We start from the raw sequence: 15,337 nt of genomic DNA on the forward strand, positions 1-15,337 counted from the left end.
CATCTGGCTAGGATGCCTCCTGGATGCCTCCCTGGTGAGGTTTCCCGGGCATGTTCAACCGGAAAGAGACCCAAAGGAAGACCCAGGACACGCTGGAGGGACTACAGTATGTCTCTCAGCTGGCCAGGGAACACCTTCGGATTCCCCGGGAGGAGCTGGCCCGAATGGCTGGGGAGAGGGATGTCTGGGCCTCTCGGTTTAGGCTGCTGCCCCGCGACCCGACTTCGTATAAGTGGAAGAGAATGGATGGATGGATGAAAAGATATGTGATGTTAGTAACCTAAAACATTTTAATTATTCCTTTGTTGTGAGAGGGTGACACAGCATACATCAAAAACGGGAATTAAGAGTTGACAATATCCGTATATCGAATTTAGGTTATAAAATAAGCCAATATTGAGCGTCCCTAGTTAAATCCGATTCTGGATCCGTTAGAAAAAATGTGATCGGGCCCTATTTCTGATCACATGGTTGGATTGAAGCATCCCTAGCCAAAGGGCTAACTTCCATTGGATCGCACCAGCAGGCACATGACGGTGTTACCTCTAAACTCACAGCTTTTGTCGCCGGTAAAATAAAGCATCTGGTTTCAGAATAAAACAGTACGATTAGTCTTTAAATGTTTCTGTTAGATCTGAGCTGTTTTATTCAGACCTGAAATTCTTCTAATGAAATTCTGCTCCTGCTCCTCAGACTGTACTTCCTCACCATCTCGGACGGTCACCGTAGAATCTGGAGAGTCGGGGGAGGACATCGAGGATGCTGAACTCCAGGCTGTTGCCAAACATTTTGGCAAAGAGCTGGATGAGATCTCACTGGAGGCTCTGATAAAACTGGAAAAGAAGACACCTGAGGACCTAGAGGAGGATTTTCCCAGGAATAAAGGTCCCTCGTTGGCCTCCATACTGGGAAAGATGCCCTCGTCTGCCACTCTGGGCCTGTCGGCGTCTCTTGGCTCCTGTGTTGATGCAGAGAACATGGACGGTCAGTCAGCTTTGGTTTTATGTCGTGGCTCAGTCCTGTTAGCTGTGATTCCAGCAGTTCTCAGTTCTAAAATTAGTTTGTACATTTAATGTTTGTTTTCTAACATCTTAAAATCCTGCTAACCCCCTGAATCCACCCCTTCTCATGTCTGTAACCTCTGAACTTCTGATAAACACTCATGCTCTGACTAACAAGAACTTGAACCTAAACACGAAGCAAAAGGAACTTTGCTGCTCAACAGACAGAAGAAGCTGCACACCCCGTACATGTGACTTACAAACAGCAGCAGGGGTCCATCATATGCTGCCTATAATTACCTCATTACATGAGTGGGAGGCTGCGTGTACAGCCCTGCCTGATCAGGTGGTGCAGAGGCGTTGATGGATGAGGTGTGATGGTGCCATGCAGCTACATCTGTTGTGATGAGGAAACCTGTGTTTTTATGGCTGAGTGTGTGGAGTGGGGTGGGGGTGAGCTGTATCCTGATGGATGTTCAGAGCTTTGTGCAGCTTAACGGACACACGTCTGGGTGTTTGTGGCCTGATTTGTTTAGTAGGTAAACAAAAGACACCGTATCACCATGAAGCTGCGCTTATCGGTGGAAGATTGGAAGCTTGTTGAAGTGTGATGAAGCACACAGTTCTTTATTCTTCAGGCTGTCACACCAGTCCAGATTGGTCCTCCTGAAACCAGACTGCAGGTCCTGACCTCTAGTCTGGCTCCAGGAGGTATCTGACAGTCCCTTACATTTAAACCCATACACCATGATGAATATTAGAACTTCTGGCCTTTTGGAACAAGTTGGGCAGCGTAGTGGTGCAGTTGTTAGCACAGTTACCTCACAGCAAAAAGGTTGCAGGTTAGAAACTCGGCTGTGGCCTTTGCGTGGAGTTGCATGTTCTACCATGCATGCGTGGGTGAAGGTTTTACCATTAGGCATAGGTCGGCGGCCACCTGGGGCCCCCATATGTTGGGGGGGCCCTAGCTCTGGCTGCTGGCCACTGTTAATGTCACAATGGACTGTTCCTTTAAGACGCCGATGTACAAACAGGAAGTGATTGGTAGTCATTCCACCTCAATCCAGTTGGTGGCAGTAATGCACCAAATTGTTGTTTGTCAAGTGCCGTAAGACCACAAATAAGATGAAGACGAGAACACAGAAGAAAAGAGGCGGGAGCGTTCGTAACAAACTCGAAGCGGTAGTCAAAACATTAAGCATGAAATGGAGTTATCCTGGTGGCTCCAATAAGAGAAAGAAGCAGCTTGCTTCAAAAAAGCTTTTATCTTCACTTCCGAAAGTGACGTCGTTTTTCTATGTAAACATCAAAAGGAAGCAGAAAGGAAAGACAATGGAAAATGTTTAAAGGGAGGAAAACATAGACCAAAATGGAAAATAGAAGTAAAAAAAAAAGAAAGGCAAAAGCACAGGAGCACTGACAGGAAGAAGAAAGCACTCAAAGGGAGAGAAAGACAGGAAAAAAAGAGGAGGACTAATAAAAAGTGAAAATCACTCATGTCAGAAGAGGGGAGAGTTTTGCAAATCCTGTTAATAAGATTGTCGAAAATTTAGTGTAAGGGGGCCCCATGTCTGTGTTCGCCTTGGGCCCCCAAATTGCTAAATCCACCCTCCGGGTACTCTGGTACCCCCCCCTCCCCCCGATCACAACACTGCCTATAGGTTAACTACTGTACGTCACTTTTGATTAAAACATCTGCCAAATAAATAAACATAAACATAATAAAATGGTCACTCTTGAATTTGCTTAATGAACATGAGCCATAGTAGTGAGCTGATCTCACCATGTAAGTGATGAAAGCAGCGAGCTGCTGCTCTCCAACTCCCTAAACCCTCAAATTAGTTCCCAATGTCTCAGTTTTATTGGTTTTGGTACCAAATGACTCTAGTTGAGTCATCTTTTTGATTCATGCCTCATGAGGCTCAGTGCATGTGGCCACAAACCTCCATTAAAGGGAGAAACGTGTGATTGAAGGTTTAGTTGGAGCTGGTGAGACTGGAGGCTGACCTCATCAGGGAGCTGGATGATTGGAGACCACTCATTTATTCATTCCTCCATCACTCTGACTCTTTTCTTTGTCACAGAGAAACCATGACTGTTGTCGTCGTCTTCCTCCACTTATCCGGGTCTGGGTCGCGGGGGCAGCATCCCAACTAGGGAGCTCCAGACCTTCCTCTCCCCGGCCACCTCCACCAGCTCCTCCGGCAGGTCCCCAAGGCGTTTCCGGACAAGATTGGAGATGTAACCTCTCCAACGTGTCCTGGGTCGACCCGGGGGCCTCCTGGCGGCAGGACATGCCCGAAACACCTCCCCGGGGAGGCGTCCAGGAGGCATTCTGACCAGATGCTCAATCCACCACAACTGACTCCCTTTGATCCAGAGGAGCAGGGGTTCTACTCCGAGTCCCTCCCGAATGTCCGAGCTCCTCACCCTATCTCTAAGGCTGAGCCCGGCCACCCTACAGAGGAAACTCATTTCGGCCGCTTGTATCCGCGATCTCGTTCTTTCGGTCATTACCCAAAGATCATGAACATAGGTGAGGATTGGGACGTAGATCGACCGGTAAATCGAGAGCCTGGCTTTCTGGCTCAGCTCCCTCTTCACCACGACAGATCGACTCAGCGTCCGCATCACTGCAGACGCCGAACCAATCCGCCTGTCGATCTCCCAATCCCTCCTACCCTCACTCGTGAACAAGACCCCGAGATACTTAAACTCCTCCACTTGAGGTAGGACCTCTCCCCCGACCCGGAGTTGGCAAGCCACCCTTTTCCGGTTGAGAACCATGGTCTCAGATTTGGAGGTGCTGATCCTCATCCCAGCCGCTTCACACTCGGCTGCGAACCTACCCAGCAAGAGCTGAAGGTCAGAGCTGGATGAAGCTAGGAGGACCACATCATCCGCAAAAAGCAGAGACGAGATTCTCCTGCTACCAAACTTGACACACTCCACACCATGGCTGTGCCTAGAAATTCTGTCCATAAAGGTAATGAACAGAACCGGTGACAAAGGGCAGCCCTGGCGGAGTCCAACCCTCACCGGGAACAGGTCCGATTTAATACTAGCTATGCGGACCAAACTCACGCTCCTCTGGTAAAGGGACTGAATGGCCCTTAGAATATTATATAGTATACTGTGGACCCACCACCCGCAGGAGGAACATGAAGGGTCCGGTGCAATGTGGATCGGGTGGCAGACCAAGGCGGTAGCCTTGGCGGTCCGATCCCCGGACAAGAAAACTGTTTTTTGGGACATGAAACGTGACCTTGCTAGCGGGGAAGGAGCAGGAGCTTGTGGCAGAGGTTGAGCGGTACCGGCTAGATATAGTCGGACTCACCTCGACACATAGCATTGGCTCTGGAACCCAAGTCCTTGCGAGGGGTTGGGCACTCTCCTTTGCTGGAGTTGCTCCAGGTGAGAGGCGGAGGGCTGGTGTTGGCTTTTTGTTAGCCCCAAGACTCTCTGCCTGTGTGTTGGGGTTTACCCCGGGGACGAGAGGGTAGCTGTTGTTTGTGCTTATGGGCCAAATATCAGTTCAGAGTACCCACCCTTTTTGGAGTCCCAGGGACGAGTGCTAGATAGTGCTCCATCAGGGGACTCCATTGTCCTGCTGGGGGACTTCAATGCTCACGTGGGCAATGACAGCTTGACCTGGAGGGGTGTGATTGGGAGGAACGGCCCGCCTGATCTGAACTCGAGTGGTGTTTTGTTATTGGACGAGCTGCAGTTTGGCCATAACGAACACCATGTTCGAACATAAGGATGCCCATCGGTACACTTGGTACCAGGGCAGCCTAGGTCACAGGTCGATGATAGACTTTGTAGTCGTATCATCTGACCTGCAGCTATATGTTTTGGACACCCGAGTGAAGAGAGGAGCAGAGCTGTCAACTGATCACCACCTGGTGGTGAGTTGGATCAGATGGCAGGGGAAGATGCCGTGTAGACCTGGCAGACCCAAACATATAGTGAGGGTCTGCTGGGAACGCCTGGCAGAAGAACCTGTTAAGATGGTCTTCAACTCCCACCTCCGGCAGAGCTTTGACCGCGTCCCGAGAGCAGTGGGGGACATTGATTCCCAGTGGGCCTTGTTCCATTCTGCGATTGTTGAGGCGGCTGTTGCTAGCTGTGGCCGCAAGGTGGCCGTTGCCAGTCGTGGTGGCAACCCCCGTACCCGCTGGTGGACACCAGAGGTTCGGGGAGCCGTCAGGCTGAAGAAGGAGGCCTACAGGGTGTGGCTGGTCTGTGGGTCTCCGGAGGCAGCAGACAGGTACCGGATAGCCAAGCGGAGGGCAGCAGTGTTAGTTGCCGAGGCAAAATCTCGGGCGTGGGAGGAGTTTGGTGATGCCATGGAGAAAGACTATCTATCGGCTCCAAAGAGGTTCTGGCAAACTGTCCGGCGCCTCAGGAGAAGAAGGAAGCAACTCGCTCACACTGTTTACAGTGGGGATGGGGAGCTGCTGACGTCAACTGGGGCAATAGTCGGACAGTGGAAGGAATACTTTGAGGAGCTCCTCAATACCACCTATGCGCAATCCGAGGAGGAACCAGATCCGGGAGACCTGGGGATGGACTGTCCAATCTCGGGGGCAGAAGTTGCTGAGGTAGTCAAACAACTACACAGCGGTGGAGCCCCGGGGGCGGATGAGGTTCGTCCTGGGTATCTCAAGGCTATAGATGTTGTAGGGCTGTCAATATGGATGTAAGACAATATCGATATGGCAATATATTGTGATATTTTCCCCAGCAATAACATCGATATTCAAAAACCGTGTATCGGATATATCGATATGGCAATATATCGTGATATTTTTTCCTGCAATTCTTACATCGATATTCAAAAGCTGTGTATCTAATTCCTGAAAGAATTGATATGCAAATATTTGTGTATTTTCTTTTCGTTTTGCGCAATTCAATCGCCACCCGCTAGTTGGCAGCAGTGTGCAGCGGGTTTTGTTTCCACCACTGAAATGTAAATCCCTCCATCATGGTTCAGATACCTCATGTTAAACATGTTACGTATCAGTTTGGACTGTTTATTGAACATTCTTACAATAAATTTAGTAAAAAAATTGCTTGTAACGTCTGACTGAATGTATCGCAATATATCGTGATATATCGTATAATCTCCCCTGTATCGTGATATGTTTCGTATCGCCAGAATTTCAAAAATACACATCCCTAGCTGTCATGGTTGACACGTCTCTGCAACATTGCGTGGTCATCGGGGGCATTTCCTGTGGAGCGGCAGACTGGGGTGGTGGTCCCCATCTTTAAGAAGGGTGACCTGAGGGTGTGTTCCAACTATAGGGGTATCACACTCCTCAGCCTCCCTGGAAAGGTCTACTCCAAGGTACTGGAGAGGAGGGTCCAATCGATAGTTGAATCTCAGATTGAGGAGGAGCAATGTGGTTTTTGTCCTGGCCGTTGAATTGTGGACCAGCTCTATACCCTTGCAAGTAGGGCTGCTCGATTATGGCAAAAATAATAATCACGATTATGGTGACTGAAATTGAGATCACGATTATTTAGGACGATTTTTCAATTTATGTTGATTTTATTTGTTTTTATTCAGTCATAAAATTGCTCAGGGCACAATCAGGACAAAAATAAGAAACAAGATGATCACTAAAAGAACTCCTGATTCCCAGGATAAAAAGACCAATATACTTATAGCTCATAGTCTATGACCCAAGGGCTATAGAGCTTGAGTCTAACCAGTACAGAACCAAATACCAATATCTTGCAAATACTGACAGCAAGAATTATACAGTGGCATTTATAACAATTAAATGCAAATAAATTGATGTTCACAAAATGTTGCATAACATTTATTGAGTCATGTCAAGGTGCTGTAGGAGCGTGCACTAGCACCGTGTCCTCAGAGAGATTAGTTATCAGCGTGAGGAACTTATTTCTACCTTATTTATAAACTATTTATTTACAAGTCCATCAGTTAATGTAATAATTGTCCCAACCACAGCTGCACCCCCCACCCCCCAACTCGGTCTCACAGCAATCGGGCAAGCTGCACGTGTGTTTAGCACGCCGCATACGCACATTTAGCTGTTTTTAGCTGCTCAGGAGACCGCAGGTGAGGTGTGTGTCACTCACTCTGGTTACTCCAACAAGGAGCCGGCTCCGAGAGCTGTCTTTAGCGACCGACACATCACTACATCATTCCCTTTCCTAATGTTGTGAAGAACGGTCCGGAGCACAGGCGGAGTGTTTAGCTAAACTGCAGGAAATGTCGACGACAGTTATCCAGAAAGTAGCTAAGGGTTACCAGAGATGTTTCTGAGATGTTCGCTAGGTACTTTTAGGATTAAAAAGTCAAGAAGGGGGTCTGAAAAGCTGCTAGAAATAGTGTCAAAGTCGCTAAGTTGGCAACACTGTGGAGGAGCGCTTCATTTGCAACTCAGGGCAGCGCAAGCGGGAGGAGCAAATAATCGGCTTGTTTTGTTTTTTATAATCGTTCAAAACTCAGATCGTAATCGTGATTAAAATTCGATTAATTGAGCAGCCCTACTTGCAAGGGTGATGGAGGGGGCTTGGGAGTTTGCCCAACCAATCCACATGTGTTTTGTGGATTAGGAGAAGGCTTATGACCGTGTCCCCAGGGGCACCCTGTGGGGGACGCTCCAGAAACCATGAATGGTTCATTTAAAGAGCTTTTATAAGTTATCAGTCACTGCAGACATATTTATCATTTTTTATTGTTAAGATTTCATATCATGCAGTTTGAAACCTTTGAGAGCAAAGGTAGGCTCAATATATGACATAATATTACTGTTGGCACTATTGAGATGTCGTTTATCTTAAATACAAGTTATTTTTGTTTGCCTGAGTTTATACACGGAAATGCAACGTTTTGTTTCAGTAAAGCTCCACCGATGGCCGCTCCAACAACTCACCTACAACAGCATTTTAGACCAGTCTTCTGATGCAGTGGCCTTGGCGGTTTAGCGGTTAAAGCGACATCGGTTTGACTCATGGTGGTGTCGGCAGTAATTTATTTAGCCAGCTGAAGCAGATTAAAACTATCTTCATATTTTTGTTTTATTGATTATTTTCTGCAAAACATTTAGAATTTGGTCATTTCCATGCAGCATTTTAGTTGATTTGCTGTGCTTCTCCTCACATGGCTAAATAAAAACTGGCTAAATAAACAAAGAAATAAAAAAAAGATTAGGCCTTATATTTTAAACTATTTACCAGTATAGGGCTGAAAACATCAAACTGGCAATTGTAGCTAAAAAAAGAGGAAAAAAACGTTACTGCGTAACGTTGAACCTGCGTAGAACTGGTGAAAACTTGTGATATACCACCGGATAAGTTAAGAATATTGGATCAAGTTCATATACTCATATCAGTACCACGAGTCAGAGTGGCCTGACTGTACAAGTATGGCTTGTGAGTAAAAAAGTGAACTTCTGGTCATTTTGATGAAATACTTGGCCATTTGGTACGCTTACACTTACATTTGGTCACTTACAGAATGACTCTTGCAACAAGGTCAGATTTGTTTTTTCTCTGGGATACGGCGACAAGAACGGATATTGGATTACTGGAGTAGTTCAACCGAACTCCGACTCCGCTAGCTGGCTATCACTACTAGAGGTGCAGACATTTTTTGGACCATTTGACTCAGGAGACCCGCGACCCGATTTCTGTGCTCGCAGCGCTTCCACTGGGAGTTCTCAGCTGACTACAGGTCTTAGCTCCATCATGTGTCCCAATATAATCCGGTAATCTGCAAACCAATATAATAATGTGCTAACTCCGGGTAATATTTAACCGATAGTTTACCAGAATAAATTTTCCTGAAGCTGGAGTAACTCGGAAGTTTGACTCGTCGTTTGCACTAACCCAGGAGGCCACGGAGGTTCTACCGGTCCCAGGAGGATCTAGTGTTGATTATATCTGTGTGTGTGTGTCTTTTTTGATTATATCCCTGTGTGTGTGTGTGTGTGTGTGTGTGTGTGTGTGTGTGTATATGTGTATGTGTGTGCATGTGTGTGTGTGTGTGTGTGTGTGTGTGTGTGTGTGTGTGTGTGTGTGTGTGTGTGTGTCGTAGCTTTCCCAAATTACTTGTTTTTTCCTTACCGGAGCTAACAGGGGTAGCAGTGTTGCTGCAGTTGTGCTAACGGGACTCTGGAGTCCAGAAATAGCAGTGTGGTTCCAGATGGATTTAAAGATGTAGATTAATATTTTAGATCAAACCTGTTATTTAAAAATGTGTGTAGGACACGGACATGTGGCTCAGACCTTTTGCTGCAGCTGTAAACGCAATTTTCTGTAATAATTGAGAACTCGAAAGTAAACGAGATACAGTTATCCAGAATACTAGCAACAGCAGCTACCTTGTTTTACGTATTGGAGTGACGTATGCAGAACACAGTTCTTCACTGTCTGGAGGAGAAGATTAGAATTTTCTTTAATGATTTATGACAAAAGTCCGTAGCAAAATGAACCCAGTTTATATTTGTATAGATGGTAAAGTGTAGTTACACTGGTCAATATCTTTATAACAGGCTCCTAACAGAAGTCTGCTATTTCACGGCTCGCTCCTCTGCGGTTCCAACGGGGCCTGCATCTTTTGCTGTCATCTTTGTTTGCACAAATGAACAATTACCAGTGTTTACTGGCTCTCCTTTTAAGTTTTCTTCAAACCAGAAATTCTCCTAAACTGCTGAAATGTTGTTTTTAGACACCAAGTCAGCTGGTGCGCGAGGTGCCATTTTTCTCAGTGGGTCTCCACGCGGTCACGTGATGACATCACGTTCGTAAACTTTATGGAAAGTCTCTAAAAGTTGGACAAAACCTTTTACGCTATTTAAGTACAACTAAAAATTCAACCACTCTTCTGTTTCATACAGTAAATTACTTTTACTTATCTTTTGTATTTATTTTTTAATAGTTTTAATCCTTGTCCTATACGTGCACAATTTGTTTCATGACAGTATTGGAACTGACACCGTTGCTCTTCTTTTTAACACCGGCTATGTACAATAATACGGTAATACCACCCAAGCCTACCAGCCACTCTTCTTCATGTGTTCTGGACCTGCCCAAAACTACAAAAATAATGGTGGTCTATTTTTGATTCACTCTCACGGATTTGCGAGACCACTGTGCACCCAGACCAGATAGTCCACTTTGTTTGGAGTGGTAACGATAGAGGTTTCTCTGGAAACATACCAGTTGGACATGATTGCCTTTTGCTGCTTGTTGGCTAAGATACCTATGTTATGGCGCATACTCATTTGGAAATGATTCAGCACAGATTGAAGGGCTCAGTGGGAAAACGTTTTGTTGCCTGGTCCTCTAATGCACCCTTGGTTATTTTTTGTGACTGTTTCTTTTTGTTAGATTCGTGATCTTTGTGTTTTGTGTTGCTTAGAAACCTTTTTTTTTTAGGTTGATCCAGTGCAGCGGGGTGGGAGGGGGTTATGCTGTTGTTTTGTTTTAAATGTTTAATGAAAAATGTTTAAAGTTTAATGAAAAAACTTTGTTCAGAAAATAAAACTTGAAGGTTGGATGAACCTGAACCAGGAGGAATATATTTCTATTTTTTGGTAGTTCAAGCTGTTTTGAAGTTGCAGCTGAAAAAGTTTAGGTTGCTGAACAGAACATACTTACCTGTTATTTATAATGAATTTTTTAATGTTATAAATTTTTATGCTTTTGGAAAATATTTTGTTAGAACATTTACTGCGACAAAACTTATTTTAAATGCCATCAAAGCTGTCCCCTTTTACACAAAAATTTTTTTTTCACTTAGTTTCTTCAATGTGCCACAGATCTAATAGAACAGAAAATCCCTTTATTGTCCTTCTGTAGGAAAATTTTGGCATCACAGCAGAAATTCCAATCATGATAAAAGCAAAAAAGGGAGTAAAGCATGAAGAAATGAACCGAACCGTTAAACCGAGCTACGTACCAAACCGTGACCAGGCATGCTGTTACACCCCTAGCAACTATCTGTCTGTGTTGCGCGAACATTTAGAAGATTTTGACCTTTGCCAGCTTTTCCATCTGCTCCCTCCTCTGTGAGCTTGTTGGCGCCCTGTCCTCATTGACAGCAGTCTGAGTAATGGCATTTTCATTAACTCGTGTTATCGGTTGGAGAAAGCGAGCCTGAGAGCGGCCGGCCGAGCGAGCGTGATGACTTTGTCACATTCATCTGTGGCTGAGGTCTTCGGGGAGCTCCGCTCCACCATGTGAGGCAGCATTGATTGAGGCACACTGTTTTCAGCACAGCACTTAGTTGGATCAATGAGGCTCACCCTGACCTTAACTACCTTGCTGGCTCCCATCAGAGCACTCTGCCATTTTTACTCCCTGCAGATGTCTGGGGACAGAGCTGTTTGAAGTGGGTTCAACTCTTTGAAAATCCCACAGCTTATTTAGAACCATTTAATGCCTCCATTTTGGTCACTTCTCCACGTGTTAGACAGCGCTGAAGAACCAAACTAAAAGTTGTTGCCCAAAAAATTTTCTCCCATTCTTCCTCTTTGCTAGTGGTCATCAGCGCTTGAGGCTGACAGATGTGTGCTCTGGCAGCATCTGTCTCTGTCCACAGATTAGTCTGATAATGATGAAAGAAAATGTTAAATCCCACAAATTTACCTCTTCAGCAGTCAGGTGAGATTTACAAAACCACCTTCAGGCTGTTGTATTTGGCTCATCAGTGATGAGATGATTAAGGAACGTCAGCAGCTGCTAATAGTCTTTATGTAAGAAACCATTTTTCCACTTCTCACTTAAGAACATTGTTTTAGTCAAAAGTCACAGTTCATGCCCAGATCCTCTCGTCCTTTCCGAGGTTATTAATCAAAAGTTTTCTCCTCCTTGACCATGTTTTCTTCTGTTTGGCTGTAACAATGTCTTCTCATAGTAGAACTTTCAGCGGATCAAACTGAAGTATTCGTTCTGCTCCACCTTGTAACAGATATGTTTTACAAACCTTTGTTGGTGTTTTCCTATAAAAATTCAAACAAGCAAGCTTAAAAACACATGTTTTGTTGCAGCCTATATAGAAAAAAGATTCTGCAAAACACGTCAGAAACATGAAAAGAAGGAGAAGTAGCTGTTGTTGCTTGAAGCGTGGTTTGTGCTTCCACGTACATTCCACGTGGAAACGCACTTGCAGCGTTTATGGTTCCTTCTTACCTTCTGCGGCTTGTCTGAGCTGTGAGCCAAAACTCTCCCAGACTGTAGGGGGCGACACGGGGCTCTACTGCATGCATCCAACACTACACCATAGCTCCATGCTGTAGTTCTTTTTGAAAACACGGAGCAGTTTTGTTTACCTGTTTTCCTGCTACGTTTCGTTTGCGGCTGCAAACTTCCTCAGGCTGATGCTGATGGTGGCGTCACTTCCTACTCCGTTTATCTGCGGGCAGCAGAGGATGTTGTCGCCCTCTGCTGCCCGCTCTCCCCTCTCCGACATTGCAGTCCCACGCACGATCCAACGTTAAACCCCATCGTCCCTGTTCATGGTCCCACATCCACGTCTCCTTATCTCGAATGCTTCTTTAATCCATCTTTTGTATTTTTGTTGTTCGGTGTTTATGATCCTTGTGTTGACCCGGTCCATTACATGGTTTTCTCTTGTGCGGTGATCTGTTATGGCTGACTTCTTTATTGTGCTTTCTGCTTCTTCTTTTGCTGCTCTTGTGTGTTTTCGATTTGCCTCTTTCTCACACTCCTTTCTGTGTTCTATTGTTCGTGTGTTGAGTTGGCGTCCGGTTTCTCCTATGTATGTTTTATTGCAGAGTTTGCATGGGATTTCGTAAATGACTCCACATTTAAGTCCAGCTGGTATCTTGTCTTTTGGGTGTACTAGTCTGTTTCTAACTGTTGTGTATGGCTTTGTTGGTGTGTTTATGTTGTGTTTTTTCATTGTTGCTCTTATTTTTTCCGTTATGCCTCTGATGTATGGTAGGGTTATCACTGGTTTTGGTTCTTGTCTTTCTGGGTTTCTGGCTCTTTGCTTTGCTTGTTCTTTTCTTTCTGTTGTTTGTTGTTTTCCTTTGTTTATCGCCCATGTCGGGTATCCGCAGGTCTTTAAAGCATGTTGTATGTGTTTGTCCTCTTGTTTACGGTCTCTCTCTTCTGTTATTATGTTTGCTCGGTGATATAATGTTCTGATTACTGTAGGGCTGGGGGTAAACGATTATTTTTAAAATGATTATTCTGATGATTATTTTATCGAATAGTCGACTATTCTAATGACTATTTAGAAAATTAATCTAATGATTATTTTTCTATTGCACAATTAACAAAAACCAGAAAATCTCAAATAAATTCCTCAAAAAAAATTGATAAATTCTTACTGTAAGAGAATAAACACTACAGGCCTTCCATTTTGTATAACACTGCTTTTATTGTGTTGCGGTTGGTTATGTTCTGGTGACGTGTAGAACTTGGGAGTGCAGGCTGCTGCCTAAGAGGTGGTAGAAGATGGAGTGTCTCCATGCTGCTTTGTTTTGGTCACTTATGTGCGTGAGGCGAGTGGTCTTACGGGTTAAACCAAACTCAGGTGGTATTTTACACTAAACCGAAAACCCACAACACTCTAAATGTAATAAAAGGGAGATCTACACCACAAAAAAGATGAACTCTAAACCAAAACGTAACAGCTTATCCCAACGCAAGAAGCTGTTAGCGAATATGCTAACAGTAGCTTTACCAACATTAAGTTCAAGTTACCAAGTTTAAATAAACCAAAAACACCCAGCAGCAAACAGACCAGCACGGAGGAGAGACTGCTACCACCAAAACAGCTCTCCTCATGTCTGAAAGAAGCTCCTTTATGAAGGGAGAAGCGCTCCCGGTGATTTTCTACATCTGCGATAGACACGAAGCAGCGCATCTGACCCCGGAAGTTGTTGTCCGTTGCCGGGAGACGAAGGGGCAAAACAGGAAAATAATCTAGTAGTGGACGGACGTTGTTCCGGGTCTTCGGTATTTGGCGGAGATGTTAGTGAAGGCGGAGAAGAGGGCGAACTAGAGGAAAAACAGGCAGATTCCTCCTCTATTTACAAACTCCTGGGGATGCAACAAGTGGGCGCGGTGCGTCGACTTCCGGATCTGACGTCAACAAATTTTTAGAATCGAGCCGTCGACTTCGTCGAGGCTTCGCTACAGCCCTAGATTACTGACATTTTGTGTATGGTGGGGTGTTCTGATGTCCATAATAGATATTGGTCTGTGTGTGTTGGTTTCCTGTATGTGTTTATGTTTAGGGTGCCGTTGGTCTGCCTGGTTATTTTCATGTCCATAAAAGCTATGCTGCCTTCTGTTTCTGACTCGTAAATGAACTTCATGCTGCCTGTGTCATCAATGTTATTCAAGTGTTGTGTTAGTGTTTCTGTTTGTTCTTTTGGTATGATTTCCAGTATGTCGCCTGCGTAGCGTTTCCATAGTTTTATTTTACAGTTTCGGGGGGGGGCAGTGGCTATGGCTTTTTGCTCTAGGTCTTCCATGAGAAACTCACACAGGGTGGCTGATAACGGGTTACCCATGGCGAAGCCTTCCAGTTGTTTGTATATTGTGTTGTCATTTGTGAAGTAAGTGGAGTTAGCTACCAGTCCCATCAGTTGTGCTATGTCATCTGCTGTGAGGTTTGTTCTTTTGTGTAAAGTCTTGTCCTGTCAGATTCTGTTAACTACTATGTCTATGGTCTATGGCGTAACAGATCACTGCATAAGAGAAAACCATATAATGGACTGGGACTACACCATAGTAGAAGTAGAAGTCAGTTTTTTTACAAGGGGTGTTTCTCGCCTGGCCTTGTGAGGCGATGTCTTGCGAGGCCAGGCGCCTTGCTTACGAGGTCACTGTCCTTCCTTGGTCAAAGAAAACGGTTAAATAGAACAGGCTTGTATCACGTAACCCGCAGCTTCCACGACGGTCACGTAACATCACGTGACATGGGAGATAATGTTATATTTTATACATATTAGTTTCAATCATCGACTTATAAATATTGGACAATGGGTTTCCATAGACTCCAATAACACCTTTTTGAGGCCAAATGGGAGGTGGCCACCACCGCCATTTTGACCGTGTCACAGGTTCCATCAAGCCCAGGCAAAAGGGAAGAGAGGTGGAGCTGAGGGTGGGGCTGTAAGGCTGGGATCAACTGACGACACCTGGGCGAACTAGCTACAAGCTAACCTGAAGCTAACCCAAAGCTAATGCAGAGGTGGGAGCTAAGCTAACGGAGGTAGCAACCTAGCTACAACCGGAGTTAACTGTGCACAACACCAGAGCTTCTGAGTCAGAGATACGCCGGGCTGACCGCTGGGTAAAACCGGGTGGAACAC

At 45.1% G+C, this 15,337-nt stretch overlaps 1 protein-coding gene across 2 annotated transcripts in view; it reads left to right on the forward strand.

Annotated features, from left to right (window-relative positions):
* Positions 1 to 15,337, forward strand: part of LOC107391633 (transcription factor IIIB 90 kDa subunit) — a 133,155-nt gene that overhangs the window by 66,999 nt on the left and 50,819 nt on the right. For both annotated transcript variants that reach the window (XM_015969023.3, XM_015969022.3), the window contains one exon: positions 694 to 984. In XM_015969023.3, coding sequence (XP_015824509.3) covers positions 694 to 984 — 291 coding nt within the window. The remainder of the gene's footprint in view (positions 1 to 693; positions 985 to 15,337) is intronic.

The sequence above is a fragment of the Nothobranchius furzeri genome, chromosome 18 (genome assembly GCF_043380555.1).
Source record: "Nothobranchius furzeri strain GRZ-AD chromosome 18, NfurGRZ-RIMD1, whole genome shotgun sequence".
Lineage (NCBI taxonomy): Eukaryota > Metazoa > Chordata > Actinopteri > Cyprinodontiformes > Nothobranchiidae > Nothobranchius > Nothobranchius furzeri.